The 21493-nt window shown below is 35.7% G+C and overlaps 1 protein-coding gene across 1 annotated transcript; it reads right to left on the reverse strand.

Moving 5' to 3' along the window:
• Window positions 1–118: 118 nt before the first annotated feature.
• Window positions 119–21001, reverse strand: LOC135689083 (3-hydroxyanthranilate 3,4-dioxygenase). Its single transcript, XM_065206201.2, has 12 exons — window positions 20712–21001; window positions 16825–16906; window positions 16137–16220; window positions 15693–15755; window positions 15311–15354; window positions 14517–14606; window positions 6382–6425; window positions 6044–6117; window positions 5004–5075; window positions 4518–4583; window positions 3952–4034; window positions 119–2934 (listed from the first exon to the last, which is right to left on the reverse strand). The coding sequence occupies exons 1-12, from the start codon at window positions 20813–20815 to the stop codon at window positions 2859–2861; spliced, it is 882 nt and encodes a 293-aa protein (XP_065062273.2). The 5' UTR covers window positions 20816–21001; the 3' UTR covers window positions 119–2858.
• Window positions 21002–21493: the final 492 nt, after the last annotated feature.

A 21493-nucleotide genomic window follows, 5' to 3' on the forward strand; every position in this document is an offset into this window, starting at 1 on the left:
TTTACTCTGATAAACTAAAATAAAATTCTGCCATCTTTTGGCAAGGTAAAATCGTGGATAGCAATGCCCTAGTATGTACAGTTGCATAAAGGTATGGAAAAATATGCAGAGACATGGCTCAGTTTGGCTTTTTTTATATATTCATACAAAATTTTTACAAAACATACACAAATATACCAGAGGATACCGCAGGGAGCATGGGAATACATAGCAACCCTGTGGTAATTTACATTCAACATATAACACTAAACTAACTATAATTTAAAGATACAAAATGAATGAAAAGAATAAATAGAAACTATTTCTAGAAAGAGGAGAGGAGAAAGGAAATATATATTGTTTGTATCATCAATTTATTCAAAACGTTTAGAGGCCTGTATATATTTTAGCGTTGCAGCGAGAATTTTCGTATTTGATTCGAGTGGTAATTCTTCATGGTCATAGAGGATGATTTTTAGCAGATCTCCATTTGAAAGATTTATCAGACCATGAGGCAACAATATCGCATTTACACTGCTGAGGAGATCACATCTATCCACTTTATAGTTATGGCAGAGCAGAAAATAGTGCTCCGTGTCCTCAACACTGTCATTTATCGGGCAAATTGGATTCAGAGTGTCATTAACATTGTGCTTAAATTTATGGAAATTTAGTTTACTGAGTCTAACACGTAGCTGCGTTAAGATGGATAGGCCATTTGGGTCATGATAATGGAAAACAATATTGTAGTCTGGTTTAGGAGGTGGACGGATAATGGAAAACAATTTTTTCTTGAAAACATTTACCGAGTTCAATTGTCTAATCTTAGGATCGAGCTTTTCCCATTCCAACAAGCAGTTGGGATAGAAGCTTTGCTTAAAACTGTTTGTTCTTGCACATATTTGCCCAATTCTATTACGTCTGCGAAGGTCGTAATTGGATTCTTGAAGATTTGGAATTTGATGTCTCGTATAATCTGGTGTTTGGTTGTTACCTATTCTATAAAAGAAGATGAGACGTCTACTCCATCGTCGGAGGTTTAACGATTCCCACCCAAGCTTATCATACAGCTTCTCACGAGAAGTACCTTTCCAAACACCTATCACTGTTAGTGTTTTCCATTTGATTGGTTAGGGTGACGCGATGGCTGAATTCGCAAATTTTGCTTGGTGTGTGATATATGACGTCAACATAATCGAAATGTGGTCGAACATACAGTTTATATATTTCATTTAGGGTATGCCGTGGTGAATATTTTGAACGAAATCTGAACATTCCTATTCCTTGTCTGCACTTTGAAATAATGGCTTTGATGTGACTGAAAAGGACAGTCTTGAGTCTAATATAATTCAAAGGTGCTTTTGCTACAGGACGTTCTTGACAGGGACATAATTAAAAAGTATGGGAGGGTGATTTACTGGACATCTCTTTTTTGAGAAAGTCACCTCCACCGCTTGCTCAGTTGGGTCTGGATTAAAGAACATTCTCCATTGAAGAGCCCAATGATTGATCAGTTTCAGATCATGGTTCAAATTTTCAGCGGCTGCGTTTTGATCGTGAACGACAGTGAAAATGGAGGTCTGCAAATAGTTTCACCTTACACTTCAACCCATCCGTTAAGTCATTTAAGTAAATTAGGAAGAAAAGGGGTCCTAAAATAGAGCCCTGTGGAACTCCTGCTGTAACAGCACCCCATTTAGATGTTTTGCCATTTAAAACAGTAAGCTGCTTTCTGTGAGCAAGGAAGCTTTGCATCAGTGAAAGCAGCTTACCGGAAATGCCACATCGACGGATTTTGTAAAGAAGACCCTCGTGCCAGACCCGATCAAATGCCTTAGATATATCAAGGTAAACTGAACGAACATCTAGAGTGGGGTTGCAGTCAAATGCTTGAAATACAGAATTGACAACTGAAAGGAGCTGGTTTATCGTTGAATCATCTGGATGAGGTTTGGGTTAAGTAAACTATTAGTATCTAGATGCTGATAAAGGGTATCAAATATAAGTTTTACTGAAATTTTGGGAGGAGGGAAATCGGACGATAATTTTGTTTTAAGCTCTTATGGTTCTTTTTGTGGACTGGAACTACATTTGCCTTTCTCCACATTTCAGGAAATAAACCTTGGTTTAAGCAATTTTCAAATATCAGCTTAAGGGGTAGTAATAGCGCATCATCGCAAAATCATGCGTATTAAGATATCATCCCAGCCGTGTGCCTTATTTGGGTTTAATGACCGAATGATCTTCAGAATTTTTCATCAGAGATGGTAAATTCGGTTCGTGGCGGAGCAATAGGGAGAAAGTTTTGAGGAATGGTACTGCCAGTATCAAAGGTACTGCATTGTTTTAAAAAATAGTCATAAAAAATTTCAGCCTTCTCTCTAAAACCTAATATGAATATATCATTGTCAGGGGGAATGATTGGTAGTTTGCCTTTGCCATGGGCCTGCCAAGAATTAAGAAGGGCCTAAGCCAGACGATACATTAAAAAATATTAAAAGAATCTTAAAAGCTAGAACAACAGCGGCAAATATTTCTATGAAATTTTGGCCAAATGGTCCAAGAAAACGGTATTTTAAGAGATCTAGGTACAAAAAATAATAAGCAAAGCTACTGAAATTCTCATGAAAGCAGAAATTAGTTCAAGAATTACTAAGTTTACAAAAAATAAATATTGAGCTCCTACAGAAGAAAAACGTGCTCTCTACTAGCTGAAGTATATTTTTCGAAAGACCGACCAGACACGATTTACGCTCTGTAAGACAGAGATCGGAAAACTAAACGAAAGGGTCACACCATCCTTTGCACGCAAGAAGCAACGTCCCACATCAACTTCTGTTTAATTATTGTCCTCATAGTCCAGGCGAATTAAATGTAAATCATTTACTTTTGGCAGCCATGGGATCCATGTTTATTGTAAGTCCAATCGAATTATCTTGTCTTTCAATGGTGAACCTTGCAAGAAAATATTGAAAATGAGTTAAATTTCATTTTATGAATGAAAAAGGAATATATGAAATGAAAAACTATTCATTACCGGTGTTTTCGTTGCAACAAACGGGACAGCGAGCGCCTTTTTAAACATAGCCAGAAAATCCTATGGCTTTGTTTTTTGTATATCACCCAAAAGGTTTTTATACATCATACGACAGAGAGCACAAGGCTGTGTCTAGCATGCAGCTATTAAACATAAAGTTACTATCTAACTAAGCAACAAGTAACTATGAATAAAAATATAAAAAAACAAACAAAAAGACAAACAATACACGTAACCACTTTTTTTTTCTTTTTTTATATTCTCATAAAATTTACAACGACAATCAATTACAATACAAAAGCCTATTACAGACGTAACCACTTTACAACGAATGCACATAATCCCAGTACAGGTTGCAGAAGCTAAGTTTGAATAGTATCATTTTTTTCAAAACGCTTTGTTGCATTTCTGAATTGGAATCAACGGACAACCCTCCATCACCAAACAGTATCATTTCAAGTAATAGAGCGTTTGAACAATTTAGCAAACCATACGGTGAATATGTTTGAAAGCACACAAGCTTTATGCTTAAATACATCTTGTGAGTTATTATCCTAAATAGCCCACAAGAAATTGGTATCAATGCCAATTTATTGTTTATTTCTCCACCGTTTTTTGCAGTATTTCAAAAAAGCATTTAAATAAGAGATAGTACCGTGCCATAAGACTGTTAAATCGTATCGTAACGTCTTTTAACCTTTTCTGGGTCCATTTGACATAACAATAAAATCACATAACCCCTCCAATTACCCCCTCTTCAAGATAGCGTTAACCTATTATGCTAGTGACTCGAGCCCTCGAGAATAACTTAGACAAGTCCCTGTTTTTACATTGCTTTTCATTTACTGACTGTCAATTCCTTACTGAAATTTTCAAAAATTTCGTCAAATAAGAGTTTCGAGAAAATATCAGATAAAATAAATCTAGTGACTTACTTCTTCCCAGCCGGAACAAGGGTAACGTCACCTGCCTTCAATTTTCTTTGCTCACTTTCAAGTTTTAGGAGACATTCGCCCTCCTAGGAACAGAAATACAAGATAAGTTAGTTATAAACTAAATTTATTATAATGGGAATGAGTGCTGCTTTTCTAACATTGATTTCCTATCTATTTCAAATCCCCTTTTCGTCACAATACAAGAATTTTTCTTCTCTGACGTGTATTTACGTTTATAATTTTATTACCCCTTTCTATCTTCATTTGTTAACGGGTTACGCTGGAAACGTCGTTATTTCAAATTCGCTTATTTTCCTCATACAATTTCATATAATTCCTCATATAAATTTGTATGACACTCAAGCTAGTATGTTTATGGTGTATTTGAGGGGGCAATCAAATAATAAGCGAGTGAAAGGCAAACATTTTACTCCCTTCGACAGCCTAAGAATTTTTCATCAACGTTTGAATGCATGACAACACTATTGTATGATCTGATAATAACATAAACAAATACAAATCAACCATACGTCAAGAAACAAACAAAAAACGATTGGAAAACATACAGTTTGCCAGAGAAATGTTTCTCCCTGGTTTTCATGATCAAATTTGCCCCCTCCGTATGCTGTAACCTGTGTATTGGGAGAGAACATTATTTTAGCCCACAAGAATTTTTGAGAATATCCATCAGTCAAAAGGCCAAAAATTTATTTGTACAGAAAGACCATTATCGAAGTATTAAATTGATTCCTGAAAATTTTTAAAGCAGTCGACGGTTTCAAATACTGGATTCAAATTCTAAATGTATCTTTTATAGCGAATGATGTGTTCAATTTGTTCGATTCTTAGTGGTTTAAAATATAGCTTTCAGCAAGGAAGCGTTAGAATTTCACCTTCCACAAAGACAAGAACGCGATGCCATCTAAAAGGCGGTCAAGGGTATAGACAGCCCTTGACAATCAATATCATCTTTGCTTCGTCTTGCCACATCAGCCCCCTCCTGCCTCTAATCAACCACCCAAACAACATGAACCCACTCTCTTACGACATACCTTGAATTCTCCCTTTGAAAACAGCTCCTTTGTTCCCGAAGGCTGTATTTCTTTCTTGTTGCGATCAATCCACTAAAAAGATCAGTCTTGAATAAGTATCATATGTTTGGGAATACACACAAGTTAATCCCTAAAATGAGGAAATAATTGGTGACTTTTAGTTCACTAAAAAGTATATGACGCATGCGATAAAGTGGTGAAGTCACGCATGCAATCTTTTCCCCGCAGACTTTAGCCTCCCTCCTGTACCAATTCGCTGCTGGGTGCACATAGAGTGAACTTATACATCACAGGACGAGTATCGGGTCAGCTCTTGGACCAACGACCTTTAGCAATATAGTAAGGCACTTTACAAGTTTGGTAATTTCGCCATCCCAAAGAACTGGCACAACCCGATGCCAGAAGGACATAGGCCGGCCAAGACCAATCACCTAAAGAGATCGTAAAATAGTATGAAAGACCCAGCAAATGAGGCTACATCAAATTTTTTATCTCGAGCAACTTTAAGGGCAACATTAGAGGCTCCAATCTGCCATATTCGATCTGAGATATATCACCCCGGCATTTGGGTATTGAGTAAGAAAAATCCAAGGAGAATGGAATCATTTTCTTTTTTCTTAAGACACAATGAGGATAAGACCTGACCTTCTGGACATTTTGGGAATGTTGGTAGTGTCCTCAAAGCTGGATTTAAAAAATAACTAGAATAATAAACTTCAAATTTCGATTTAGATTTCACCAATGAAAACATAGTGTCGATGGAAATCTTACACAGAAAGCAAAGGCATGCTCAACAGAATGAAAAAAGAGATCATATTGCATGAAATGTAAAATGAGACAATGGGACACCAATTTCTGTTGAATACAAAAACCGTTTCGCATTGTTCAAAAAACCAATTCTATGAATCTTCTATGAGTATAAGGTTAAAATTTTCAGAACGCTCAAAAGGTGCTATAATTAAATGCTCAAATGCTTGAATTAGTATCCAAATCTTTGATGAAAAGTGAGAAGCTAACGCAAAACAAAGTTAGAAACTCACATCTGCTAGTCCGAAAGGCTTGTGCACCTCCGTAGTGGTATCGATCTTAACTGGTGGAGTCTCACTTATTGTGCCTATGAGATACAGAGAAAAAAGGAGCTTCCTAAATAACTGTTTGTTCTTGTAAAACTGAAAAAATAATTTAGAGCTTTATGATGATTATGACATTTCATGATTAGTAGCAAAATACGGGGCAATACACAAGACCTTTCTGAGGCACTGCTTCTGTCTCGGCTTCGGTGTGGTTCAAAACCAAGATAAATACCTCTATCGGGAAACACGGTTTTAAAAATGTAACCATGTCAATAAGAAGCCGAACACTGAAACAACCTACATACCTGGGATAGGTTTTCCCGTTTTAAACTGATCTGACTGCATATATCTATATAAATAAAAAATAAGAAAATTAACACAATTGGATAAGTTACTGCTTTGGCTGGTAAACAAAATTTTGATTTGAAGAAACTCTAGGAATGTTCTGCCAAACATCAAAATTATCAAGGGTTTTAAAACAGTTAAGGACTGAATGTTCTGCCAGCAGAGGCCTCGTGACCTATAGATTCCTATGAATATGATCTTAAAGATTTGGTCTTCAATTTAGAAGATTCTAGGTCTTCAACCTATGAATTTTTAGACTTTTATCCTATAGAATCCTTCAACATGTTAAGTTCTAGGCCTGAAAGATTCATTGTCGCGAGGTTCGAATTTCGTTAGTCCTAAGCCTTTATCGCTAAAGTTACAGGCGATCAGCCTTTAAAATCCCAGGTCTTCAACCTATGAATTCCTAGACTTTCATCCTAAAGACTCCTAGAGCCTCAACATATTAAGTCCTAGGCCTGAAAGATACAATGTCCTTGGCATTCAACATCTGAAACCTAGGCTTCACCCCTGATGTCCCAGGGCTATAACTCAAAGAGTCCTAGGCTTTCAGCCTATAATTTCCTAGACCTTCAGCTAATGAAGTATATGACCGTAATGGTAAGACGTCCTTGGTGTTGAAATGTCTAGGGCAGCTGGCTATGACAATGTACCAAAATCTCAACATAGACACCGTTGCCAAACCAGTTATGGTAGTAATAACATGACAAAAGGCATGCTGGTATTAAAATATATTTTGCATCATCCGTCTCGAAAACCTTTCAATCAAAATGAATGTTATATGTTACTCGATTGAATGCTGAATGTTACTCGATACTGAACAAGAGCATTATTTATCATAACTGATCAACTAATTAAATTTATTATTTATCATCTCTTTCAACAAAAATTTCTCGTTAAGCTCGTCTGGAGGCACTTGACCTTTACAATATCAAAGGGCCTTTCCTTACTAATTATGGCTGTCTTTTTCAAAGATGATTTCTTCGAAAATATTAAGCCAGAAAATAAAAAGTTAACAACAGAAACAGAATCGCATTAGGAAGCACAGCTTAAGCGTTTTGATAAAAGAACTGAAGAGCAATGGCGATACTTGATGTTCCTGACTTTCAACACTGGTCCTGACTAAAAGTTTTAACTTAAGGTAACCTCGGGCTTAGCCACTTAAGATTAATCAAGATTATCACTGAATCGAGGGAAGGACTGCATGTTGACTGATTGTCAACTAACTCCAGATTTCTATCAACATATTATGATAAACAAGTACGAGTACCATCCCAATCAATTAAAAAATGGAGCCTAATTAATTTTTTTTGATCAAGCTGAGATAAAAACCTTGATTTGAAAGTTCATGCCGCCCATAAAGCCTTGCGTCAACAATTTCACAGTCACATGATTACAAATAAATCTAAACTTATCATAGTTTAACAAACATCTGTTCGTTATCGCAGAAGGAAATAAATCTTGCAGCAAAAATTGAATGGAATTGTTTGCTATGAAAACAAGCAAGCATACGTTTTAATTTGCCATCAATTTGAGCCACATGACAAAAATCGTCCTTAAAAGGAACTGGCTCTGAGTGAATCAAACCATAACGATCGACGGTCATTACAAAACGACTTACTGATGTTTCACGTAATATGGTAAGATTCATCTATACATTTGTCCAACCTTCCGAAATTATAGAAATCTGAACGGCTGATGAACAGAGAAATCACGGCATAAGTCCACGGAGCCAACGCCAGAAAGATCTGCTGCCTACAGAATAACCTAGTTTAATAGCATGAGACATAATTAAATGACAGGTTCTTTCGTAAGAAACTGCAGAAGTGGAAAGCAACGCTTTGGAAAGAAACACAGTAAATAGATTTACAAGATCATAATAACGTTGATATAAACAGAAACAAATAAAAGAGGTTAAAGAAGCCAGTCGACATGAATGACATTATAAGAAATCTACCATTTATTGCATTCGCCCTAGTGGCACTTTGCCTCAATATCATCGAGGCGATCTTGATATTAAAGAAACGAAAGAACTGGAAGCCGTTTGATAGACTTCTCCTGAGTTTATCGTTTGCAGATATGCTTGTGTCTGTGGTAACGTTGATTTTCTCTTTCAACCCAGTAGCTGGCGTTGTATTTATTCACCTTCTAGTGTGTTCCGGTAATTTTTCAGTACTACATATCATTGTCATAACGATTGATAGATTCATGGCGATCAAAAGGCCTTTGCAACATAACATCAGAATGAAAGGAAAGCTGCCATATGTCCTCATTGGTGCAATATGGGCAATCAACATTATTCTAGTGACAACATTCGGCACGATCTTTTCGGTAGCAAAGGAAGCATTAATGCCCCTTATAAAGGCTTTCGCTGTTCTCGTGATCATTCTTGGGTTTTGCTATGGTGCAGCTTATAAGCGTATGTTTAACTTGGTTCTTATTCAGGCAGTGAAAGTAAGAAATAAAAACAAGGAAGATAATAAAAAGTGTTGCATAAAAAAGATTCTTTTAAATAGCAATTGCCGAAGGGAAAGAACAATGTTGATAACATGTGTATTAGTTGTTGTTTCATACATTTTTTGCATGTACCCTGTGTGTATTGAACTATTGATACGAAAAAGTATAGACGACATTTCTATGGCGACACAGCTATTGTTGCTGACAAATTCAATAGCGAATCCGTTGGTCTATTTCTACAAAGGCCTGCGAGATCGCCGAGCAACTGAAAGAAGATCAAAGATAACACATGGGTCTTTAAAGAAGAGTGACACCGACACAAAGGAAAGTCAGACGCAGCAGGCTGGAGATCCCAATGAATGATGACTAGGGAGGCTGCTGGTGCTTTTACTGGAGGGTGACAGAGAGGCCTAAACAGGATACATTTTTATCAAAATAACTGATATTGCAGCATAATTAAAAATATATCCAAAAGTTGTGAAACTACGCAAAATGGTTTATCTAATGTATTTAACCTGTACTTTAGCTGTTGTGTTAGAGGAGCTTGTAACACATTGTGTTAGAAGATCATGGAACCTAAGATTGCGCAACACATTATCTATAAAGACTTTGCACATGTAGAATAAAGATATTCTAGCTTTGATAGATTGACGTGTTTTAACTGCATGGTTTTCTTTGGTTCTTTTCAAAACAAATTTCTAGAAACTTAACATGAACAAATCAAAGTATTACTCTGGCTGAGTTCTAGAAACGCTCTTTATACACACCTGCGTATAAACTTAGGTAGTTCATTGTCGACCTTCATTCTGAGGCTGATACTCTGAGGAGAGTCAGAACAAAAAAGCCTTGGATTTACTGATGGTTTGTGGCACCAAAAGGTTGTTCAGGAGTTACAGAGATTCGAACATTACCGACTTAAAGTATCCTGTATTACCTGGGAAATGAATTTTCATGTAACAACGAAGCAACATAAAATATTGGGACGCTTTTGAAAGGTCAACAAATTGAGTGACCAACTGTCCTTTAGCTTGGTCTTCAAATATGAAAATCCAGGACAGCCTATCCGTTTGGTGTACACTTCCAGCGCAAGTCAGTAAAAAGAAGTTGACCAAAGCAGGCACTTTGAGGAATGCCATAAGTTACTTTTCTTATCCCAATAGATCTTATGTAGGGCTGCAATATTCGGGTAGAGCTTGAGAAAAACCAGAAAAATATTTTACCGCAAACTACGTGAGTCCGCTAAAGAGAGTGAGTCTAAGCATGAATTTCAAGATAACTTAAAAGGAGGCTATCTTGTTCTAGAGATCTATCTAAAGGCAAAGATATGCTGCATATAATGCACATTCTGAAAGAAACTGGAGTTTCAAAGATCGGGACATCTTAGCCAAAGATAACCTGAACATATGAATACGGGATATCTTATTAAAACGGGGTGTTTGCTAATCTGAATATACCTAAATAATGAGAATCTGGTACTGATTAACCAAGTTATTATTTGCGGAACATGTGCGGAACATAGCCTCTGCTTTTACTGTTAATTTTGATGAAACTGAACAACCTTCAATATGAAAAACAAACAGATAATATGGAACTTTTGAAGCTAATGCAAGTATTTATTCATCAACAGATTACAGTACCACAAAAATAAGGATCTTTTACTGTTTAACCAAATTAATACAAGTAGATTATTGCACAATAATTAGGAGCAATGCTTGAAAAAGCTCTGATATTGCCGTGATTCTTGATGAAACTGACAAGCCATCATAATGCAAAACAAAACATAATTCAGAATGTTTACAGCAAATGTGAGTATTTCTTCGTCAACATGTTGCACTCTACGACCGCGTATTTAAAGTTCAGTTATTAAAACAGGCCATTTATTTATAAAGAGCATTTGGCAAAATGATCAACACTAAAATGGAAAATTGTTTGCGCTTGAGATGAAGCAAAGCATGACAGGTGAAAACGCACGACTAGAAACAGGAGTTTTAAAGAGGCTATGCAGGAATGGGCCATCTACATAGTATAAACGAAATTGGCAGTGTACGACTTTGACAATGGGTCTCTTGATAAAGTGCTGGCAATTCAAGAAAAGTGGTAAGAAAGACTCTCATCTTTGAAATAACAGCCTACAACGTTCAAAATACATACACAGCTATAATAAACGACGCGGACGAATCTTTGACAGGAACGTGAACACTTCCCAACCATCAAAACACATCATTGACCAAATTTTCATCCAAGATGAGCACTCTTACGATGAACTGCATCCTCCTAGCAACTGGAAGTTTGGTCATCGTACTCAACTGCTTTGAAGCAGTTTGCTTACTGAGAATAACCAAAAGAAAGCCATTCGACAGCCTCCTTTTAAGTCTTTCCTTTGCTGATATTCTATCCGCAACGCCTACGGTTATATTTGTTGCGTTACGAATCGTGGGCATGTTAAAAGACCAAGACGGATTACTCCTATTGATAATCCTAATGGCATCAACTGGATTTTCGCACGATCACACTGCAGCTATCACGATAGAACGACTCTTGGCAGTAAAGCAGCCTCTGGCTCACTCCATAAGGATGCGAGGCAAATTTCAAGGCATCTTGATTACAGTTGTTTGGGTACTTGGTATTCTCAATGCAATAATGTTAATATGGGTTTATAAGAACAGAAACTATACTCTTTTATTTTTGAAAGTAGGTTGCGGTAGTGTCATACCCCATAGCATTTTTTACACTGTTTCATACATCTCAATCTTTCGAGCAGCTAACGCACGAGAAGCTTTCATACATACCGAAAGGGAAGGGGCTCAACGCAGCCAAATAAAAGCTATTTGGGATGAAAGTGCACATAAGAAACAAAGAAATATGTTCATAACGTCGGTGATGCTTGTTTTCTCATTTGTCGTATGCTTATATCCAACATGCATTGATGTCCTACTAGCCAAAAGCATAAATGATTTATCAGATAAAGCACATATTTTCCTGCTCGTAAACTCGATATGCAACCCATTGATCTACTTCTACAAAGGCTATAGACAACGTTTTATTAATGCAAACAACAGGATGAAGCTTTGTAGGAATTGCTTTATATCTGAAGGCAATTAAATTACCAGCAAAACGAAGTCGAGTTGCAACTGGCAGATAGTTTTGACAAAGTATTTAAAAACAAAGCACAAAGTTGCAAAAACGCAAGAATTGGATATTATCCTTCTAGCTATTTTTGTTGTTGCAACAAATTCACTGTTTGTTGAGTGCGTTTGGTATTAAAGTTTAAAGTCCTTATTTCTATCTGCTTACACTTAACTGAATCTTATTAATCAAAAACCTGACCTGCCTGGGTTTTTATCAACATAGCAGAACATTTGCTGCCAAGATTCATTCAAGAGTCGAATTGTTCAAAACCAGCTTGGGATTTTCTCCACTAAGATTAAACCAAAACTTTAACAAGCAGAGCTTGAACAACTGAATGCACCTGCTCTTGATTGGTCAGAATCAGTCATATGTTGTCACTTGAAAGCAAAGAAAAAAGTATTGGGCAGCTGGCAATGTGAAAATTAACTGACCATTGGATGATGATTAAACTACCATTAATTAAGAAATATGGATTTCTTTTGAATACAAGCAGACTGTCAGGTTCAACAGAGCTAGAACAAAATACGCCTTTTCTGCAAGATCATTACTGGTCAGCAAACAGCAAAACTTTTTTAAAGCAACGAAATTTAGCACCAAGTCAATCAATAATTAAGTTTTCAAACTCAGACAGTAGGGCTAGGCTTAGGCTCGAGTTTGAGAAGATTGGAGAACAACCAGCTGAAGCTGGCATACGAAGAAGCTAATCATATGTGCTGAAGAACCGTTTTCGCTGACAGGAATGTTGACTGATGCTTTATTAATGCGATACAAACTGACTTCATTTTTTCATCGAGCAATAGGCTTATAATCAGGATTATTCAAGGTTGATTTAGATTTTGCTTCAAACCAATAATTGTCGCGAAAAATGTGTGCAAATGAAGCAGAGATCGTCTTCATTGCAGGAGGTGTTCTTGGATTTACTCTCAACATCGTAGAAATAACGTTGATTTTGAGGTAAAAAAAGAAATTGAAGACATTTGAAAAATTCTTGCTGAGCTTATCAATAGCAGACGTGATTGTTGCAACAACCACTGTGATTTTCTACGCTCTTAAAAAGGCCAACGTGCTATCCAATGATGAGGGAAACCTATTCATATACTTTTTACTGTCGACTGCAGACTTTCCTTTGATGCATATTTTTGCCATTACAGTAGACCGATTTTTAGCTGTGAAAAAGCCGCTGCAGCACCATCAGAGAATGCAAGGGAAGCTCCCAAGGATGTTAATTACTTTTTTGTGGACATTGAGTATTTTAAACGTAATAATTTCCATAGTGATAGCGACGAAGCTACATGACATAATTTTAATATTTGTCCAGATATATGGGTTGCTGCTGCTAGCTCTAGGCATGTTTTACGCAGTGGTGTATGCATACATGTTCAGAATTGTGCTTATTCGAAGAGCAAAACTGCAAAGTGACAACGCAATGCGTCTTGAAATATGTTCTATGGGCCATATATTGTTCAAACGTGAATGCAAAAGGGAAAGACACATGATGGTAACATCTATTCTAGTGGTTGTAGCAAACATAATATGCACCTACCCAATCTTTATTGAGGTGCGAACTGTAAACGATGTCACGAGGGTATCGAGCGTTACGCAGCTTCTTTTACTAGCAAGTACAATATGCGATCCTTTGGTTTATTTCTACAAAGGCTTCAGAGAGCGTTTTAACGAAAGAATCAACCTGCAAATTCTTAAAATGGAAGAATTGACCGCTGCAAATGGCAAAGAGCATAAATAGCTTTTGAATTAGCTTAGCGTTCACAACGCAACATTCATTTCAAAATAATCTTATATACTTAATAAATGAACTTATACAAACACGTGATGGAAATTAAAATTAAGTGTAATGTTGCGAGAGCTGGCATTTAATTATTATTGCCTTAAATTCGTATCTTTCTGCTTATAACTGTTAGTGATGTTTAACTTTTTTTGCTTCGAGTAACCTAGGTAATTTTGGCTTCTAACCTGATATTTCTTCAAATGCTGCAAGGTCTATTCTGTGATGCAAGGTTAGGACATTGAGCTTGAGCTGGTGTGTGTTTGTCCATTACGGTGAAAGGGATCAGTGTTATCAACTACGTCACAATAGCGACTGACCTTAGACATTTCTTGCTTCAGCTGCCATATAACTATGCACAAATCCTTTGTATTTTGCAGCCTCTCACGTGGTTTGTTAAAAACTAAACATTTCACGAAAAAAAGCAAACCATGCGAACTGGTATGAAAATCGATAGCAAAAATACCCTAAACGCAGTCGTATAGGCTTATCAATTCCTGTAAAACAGGTATATGTGTAATAATGCAATCACCTTGAGTGCACACAGTTGTTAAGTACTCCTATTCCTGCAGTTTCTGATGAAAGGGCACAAAACTGTACTTTCTGGCAAAAATCACTTTAATTTCAGATGCCATCTTTACAGATTGACGCAAGAATCAATCTATAATTAATACAAAATCTCAAGAAACAAACGAGAATAAGTTATAAGAGTTGCAAAGTACTTACTCTTTGATGATTGGGGGCAAATCTTTTACTAGATCAGAACATCTGAACCACTTCTCAAAAAGTACAGTCACCCCATCTTCACAGTAATATCTAATGGGGTAAGAGAAAAATGTCACATCAAAGCATCTTTGGAAGATTATCATCATATCCTTCTATACTGTTTTGAAAGGCAAGGCTTCGACACTGCTATTCCTGAGCCAAAGTCTATGATAATATGGATTTCCTGCACTACAGCAAGGAAAATATAGTTATAAATTTTCACGCATGACGCATCAAAAGATGATCAAGAGAGTAAGATTGTAAGATTTGATTGGTTGACTTCAAAGTAGAAAAATGTGAGACTTGATTGGTTGACTTCATGGTAAGATAGTACAATTCTAATTGACGACTTTACGGTAAGATAGCAAGATTTGATTGGTTGACTTCATGGTAAGATGTTACGATTTGTTTTCAGCAATCTAACTGTTGTTCGACTATTCTGCTTCTAAAAGTTTCCTTTAAAATAAAATGGTTTCTGAATATGAAAAGAATTTTAGGATTAGTGGTGTGATTGTTTTGGTACACTCCACAGCCATATTAATTCCGCAACAAACTCTTATTTAAATGTACACTATTTTCATTTTGACACTCTTGACATGTTGAATTAGCAACATTCTGTTTAGACGATGTTCAAATATATTGAAAAAGTAAGCCATTGTTTGAAGTTTAGGTGCCTAACTTAGCTAGTCAATTTTCTCCAAACAATTCTATATAAAAATAAAGTATCATATTTTTCATTTGCAAAGTTCATATACCTTAGTCCATCTGATTCTTCCTCCAGTCTTTCTCTCTCTATAACCTTGCAAAAGATGCGGGAGTAAAAATCCGAGTCCATTATGCAAACTGAAGATAACTTAAAACATGCATTGATTTGAGACAATTAGCATTGGAATTTAACTATTTAACACGTCCAGACGTAGCAAACAGCATTCTAGGTTGTCGTTTAACTTATTCTTGCAAAGTGCAATGCATACAGAGTGTAACGAGAATTTGTAAGTAGGCCTTTTCTCATTTACAATAAAATTCTACAGGGTTTAAACATTATGCAAGCCTTCATAAGAAAGATTGAAATCTTTCGAGCGTGATTCATCTTTTGTAAACACAACTCTCAAGTTGAAAAGTTATTTAAACTCTCACCAAGCCAATAGTATTTTCCATTCTTTGCGGGGAATGTGGAATCCTGCTTGGCAAAACAAATACCTAAAAGTTGAAATAAAATATAGATATTTCTAAAAGGCAAATTTCTAATAACATCAATGTTGGGAAGATATTGTATGAATCATTTGCTATTTTAATCATGATTCCCTTCGCTCATTACAGCCATGTCCCTTCGCTCAATTTTCGATTGCTTCTCTTTCCTGTTCTTTTTTGAGAATAACTTTGGACCTTCAATTGTAAGATGAGCTTAGAACTAGTAAGTGAATTGAAAATTCTGCCATAGTATGTTAAAGGAAACATAAACAAGTCAAAGAACATATACAATCATTATACCAGTGAAAAGGTCAAGGTGTTGTAATGAATGATTTAGAGAAATCGAATTTTATGTTACACATTACATTATACATAAAAGAAACCAGTTACCTGGCCCTCCTTAATGATAATGTCCTTTGGCTGCCCTCTCTCTTTTATTTTCAGACACATATCACCTTTCAGCATGTAAAAGAGCTACAGGAGGACAAAAACGGACCAGATTAAAATCGACAACTAATTTGACGACAAAAACTAACGTAATGAAGTCCAAATGAGACAGGAAAGATCATTTTAAATGATTCTAATCTATTATGAGGAATGTGACGATTGGGTTGAGATTGGTCTACAGGTAGGGGTCTAGGAGGTTTGCCTGTAACTTTTCAAGATGCACACCGTTAAACTAAGTACTACTTAGTCTGAACTAAGATTATTTTCTGCAGATCCTCAGAGCAAGTAATTCATTTTTCTTTGCAATTCACAAAAATTACCTTGACCCAGCCACTTAATGAATTCTTGTCTTAAGCTCTTTTTCTCTAGGTGCACAGCCAAAAGCAGATATTCATAAAAACAGAAAACTCTAAGCTGCATTTTTTAAGTCGTTAGCATCAATATTTCTGGTAGCATGCCACATTCTCATTATACTTGATTGGATTGCCCCTCTATTTTTCGTATTTCTCAGTAAATTTTGCTTCTATTCGTTAAAAAGCTATTTTTAGAAGTAACGAAATAAGGCAATAATCAATCATACAATCTATTTGATGCTACGATAACAAATGTTAACAACTGCAAAAAGGTACACCTCTTCTCCTTCCTCTATATGATAATCTTTTCTTGAATTTGGCCCACCAACAAACATAACTTTCAGCTGGCCTTTCCCATACCTGCATACAGAGTAACAAAACATTAGATAATCGAGGTTTTTAGTAGCTGAATATAACTGTTACGAGGAAAAAAAGCTGCTCCTTCAACAGTAGACAACTATTTTCGTGAGTTTTTTATAAGACTCAAAGGCCAGATTAGAAAAAAAAGCGTGTAAGGTGTTTTTAATTTGTCACATTATTGAAGAGAGGATTAGAGCAAAGAGCTTAGCCCATAAGAAGTTGTGTTGAGTTTTTGTAAATGAAGTCCTCTAGCAGATGAAAAACGAGTCGACTGTGCACAATTTCAATTCAATGAAAAAGATATGTGTCATCCGCGAAATGATGTGCGAGTGGTTTTTGAGTAGCGGGTCTTTAATCATTTATAAAAATCAGAAGTAAAAACGACCTTAGTATAGATCCTTGTGGTACATCACACAATATTGTCATAATACTTGAATCGGTGGAGTTAATTTGTACCTTTTTCTATCAGTTACAATGCCTGCCAAAAGTACTTGGAACAACCAGCAATTTGCATTGCATTTCACACCTTTTATTCCTTTTCCGAAAAAAATTACTACTTTCGCCCCTTCCCCCTAGAACAATGTTAATAATTTAGAGAAATATCATAAAAGAAGCGCAAAAGAAAGTGCTTCCTAATATCCTTACCCGTTTCATAGTAAACCAACATTGTTCTGTGGGGGAGAGGCGGATGATTGATTTTGACCTTGGAAAATGACGTCAGTGTCCCAAGACTTTTGGCAGGCCTTGGTATATTTTAAATCGAAGATGAGCAGGTCCTCTTGTTCCGCAGTGGTAAAGCTTGTCGAGTACTATTTTGTAATTGACAGTGTCAAAAGCTTTTTGAATATCAATAACTACCCGACCGACATTTGTTTTATTGTCCAAGGGTTTTTATTTTATTTTCAACCATGTTTACAAGTGCATGGTTAGTGGAGGCTCCTTTTTTAAAAACCAAATTGAAGGTCATAAACAGTATGAAGTCATAGACTCTATTGAACATTATTCTTTCAAAATTTTTACTTATGTTAGAAAGTAGTGAGATTGGTTGGTAGTTACTATATTTTTTATGGTCATTCTTTCTAAAAGTGGGCAGACTCTTGCTTTTTTAAGTAACAATAGAAAATGACCTATGTGAAGCGAATTTGAAATTAAAATCTGGAGAGTCAACATTATCTTTTAAAACGTTGTTTTGAAAGCTGGAAGTTCCACATGATTTGTTCACTTGAATTTTGTATAGGTGCAAATGAATTGTATATAAATTTACATCAGTTATGAAAATTGAGTTATGACTAGATGGATCTAAAAAATTAAAATAGGAACATGTTGGATTCTTGATATCTTTATTTAGATTGGGCCCTACATTAACAAAAAATCATTCATTTGCTGTCTTTATCATTACTAAGAAAACTATTATTATAGTTGATGCTGATAGGAGTAGTTTAATTTAATGATTTTGATATATTTATAATTTTTTTATGCCTGACCATATTTTACAAGCATTTTCAGCAATAACACTGAAGTACTCAGTGTAATAGTCTTTCTTGCTTTCTCTTTGTAATGTAAAGTAGCAATTTCTGTAAGATTTATACTGTGTATGAAGATATTTCTTAACATCATTGGGAAACTTCTGTTATAAAAGATTTTTACAATTTGTATCTTTAGATTTTAGAATACCTTTTGCTAGCCATGGGCTCATTGAAATTCAAAATAATTTTCGATTGAGTAAATTAATAGGTCCCATTACATTCAATATATCAGCAACAGTAGAGTAGAAGATATTGAATGCTTCTTCTATGCTAGTGTCTGCTAGGGTTGTGACCCAGTCTACTTTTTCCTAGCTCCTCCAGAAATTCTTGGTTGTTAAAATTTCTATAATCACGTTTCTATAACATTTTGTATAAAACGAGTCATTCCATGTGCGTGAATTGAGGAATATGGTCTGCAATCAATGTGGTTTTATTTCCAGAAGTGCAATTATGTTCTAATGTTGATGAAAACATTATTGGTTAGTGTTTTTAATGGCTAGTAACACAAGTTGGTTGTAGTATGAGAGGCTGAAAAAGTGCTGAAGACAAAGTGCTGAAGAAGTCTGCAGTAGCAGCATCTGATTCATAGTTTAATAATGAAACTGATAGAACTGGCAGGTTCAAAGGTAGCCAAGAGTCCAAAATGGTACAACTCTAGCACTACATTTCAACTTAAACATGACTTCGTAATTAAAGGGAAATGGTGCAAATTACAAACCATATTTATATATTTCATCTGGCTAACACAAAACTGGCAAAGAAATACTATTTTTGAAGCATTTTTTTTATACCAAAGAACTTATAAAAACAAAAAACTTTTAAAATCTAATGACGTATAAAAATTTATCAGTCTATCTTACCATCAATTGGGAATAATTTTATTTCACAACGTGTATCAATTTGATTTGCCCTTGCTTTAATATTTCCTGTTTTGTGGGATCATTAACATTGTAAGAACTATGGTCCATGACATAAAAATTGAAAAGAACAAGTCCAACATTCTAGAAAGGTGACAAGTTCCTTTGAATTTTGATCACTTTTAAAAAATCACTTTTGATCCATTGCTCATTTTTTAGCTAATTTCTCTTTCAGCTTTAATTGGCACATTTTCCAAAGACTTCAATTAGTGAATAATCAAATTTCTATAATATCTTTATTTGGTTTATTTGGTAAGAGCTCAATTGATGGCAAAAATTAGAGGCAGAAGTTACATTGACTGACATAGGAAACATATGGGGGCTAAGAAGGCTGCAGCCCCGCTAACCAGACAAAATTCTTGCATTTCTGGTTCCGTTTGCACAGTGGGCCCAGACACAAGGTAGTTTGGCAAAAGGCACTTTTCCCAAATGTTTAACTGTTGAAATTTCCAAAAAAAACACAATACTTAGTAAAAAAACCAGTGGCAGTTGGTGGGGTAATTTTTTGGTGGGGTTGATGATGTACTATTTGAAATCTAAAGCCATAGACACAGAACACCAAGAATGATAAATAGCCTTTCAATTATTTATTACCTCTAATAAAAAAGGCTGTCATCATTTTGAAAGTTTTGATTGAAAAAAGCAAGTGACAGACCATTAATTATGTATAATTAGCAAAGTAATAAACTTTGTGAAATGTTGGCATGCTCAACTTTATTAATTTAAGTCTGCTGGGCCGTTTCTCTCTTCGTAAAAATGTGATGTCCATAAAAACATAGACAACTTGAATATGACCAACCCGTAGGCGACATCCTTTTTATTCCATATCATGGCATAAAAAGTTGTGTCGCTCAGTTGTCTGCCTCAAGATCACCAAACCTTTCCAAAGATAAATTTGAGATTTATAAACGTAAATTAAATCAACGTTCATTAATAATTTAGCACTGTTCATTGATTTGGTTGCTTTACACTTGCATTAGATTCCCTTACTCTTGAATTGCGTAATAAAAAAATAAACAAACGATTAATAAGCACCTAAAAATTAATAGGCCTTCAAATAGCATTTTGTGATAACTTTTGATAGCACCCCCTTTTCTTTCGTTCTCTATTTTCTTTTCTTTTTATATCAATTTTTTTTTTTACTAAGTTATTTCTCCGTGTCCTTCAGTATTTAATTTTTTCTTGCTGACAATTTCATGTAAAATGTGGTTTTTAAATCTACCAATCGTTTATATTAGCACTATCGTATCACTTGTAATGATTTAAAATATAGTGATAATGAAATGTTGAAGTTGAAGTTGAAGTACACGCCAGAAAACATGTAACTTTGAATTCATTTAAAAATAATTTTTCTGCACTCACATAAGTTGATTACAAACTGGGGGTTTAAAAGAGCTTTTGTTGTCTTCTACCCATGTGGACATGTTGTAAACATCTTGCGATGACATATGTTTCTCGTTGGCCATGCTTTTGGAATAACAAGGCTCCTTTTGTAAATTTCCAGGCACTTTTCAGGGAACGACCTATTTAAAATGCTGTTGCTTTACTGTTTACTCCAGGGCGACAGGCACGCGGCGCCGCGGCGGGGCATTCTTACTAGCTTCTGCGAATTGTTTGTAACAGTAAGCCAAAAGCCATTCGACCCGAGCCTGCCGGAGGTCGTTTTCATCCTAAGTCACACTTTTTCAATAAAGAGATACAGGGCCTCCCCAATTTTTGCTAAATGAAAGATTATTATCATCTATAAACCTGAGGATTACAACAAATTACATTGAACCAAAGTCCACAAGTAAAACATTGCTAGCAAAGGCTAGTGGCAAGAGGGGGTAAGAGGAAATTTACATTGCTGGTCCCTCCAGTTTAGGGTCAGTGGCGCGGGCCCTGAGCTACCAAGCAATGTTTCATTTTCATTTACTTCATTTTCAATTTTTTTCATTTTAAAATAATTTAGGGAGGGTTGCCCTTCAGCAAATGCTGGTTTACTAGGGGCTCTCCATGCAGATGTAGGAGCCAGGAGTATTGGGGGCAAGTGTCCCCCAATTTTTACAAATGTTGAGAAAGTACCCTAACATTTTTAAAAAGTGTCCTAAAAATTTTGCTAACTGAAGGAAAAACTTTGTGCCTTAGTAAAAGAACAGAGCGTG

Source organism: Rhopilema esculentum, chromosome 10, assembly GCF_057945365.1.
Source record: "Rhopilema esculentum isolate cy_ngs chromosome 10, ASM5794536v1, whole genome shotgun sequence".
In the NCBI taxonomy this organism is placed as follows: Eukaryota; Metazoa; Cnidaria; class Scyphozoa; order Rhizostomeae; family Rhizostomatidae; genus Rhopilema; species Rhopilema esculentum.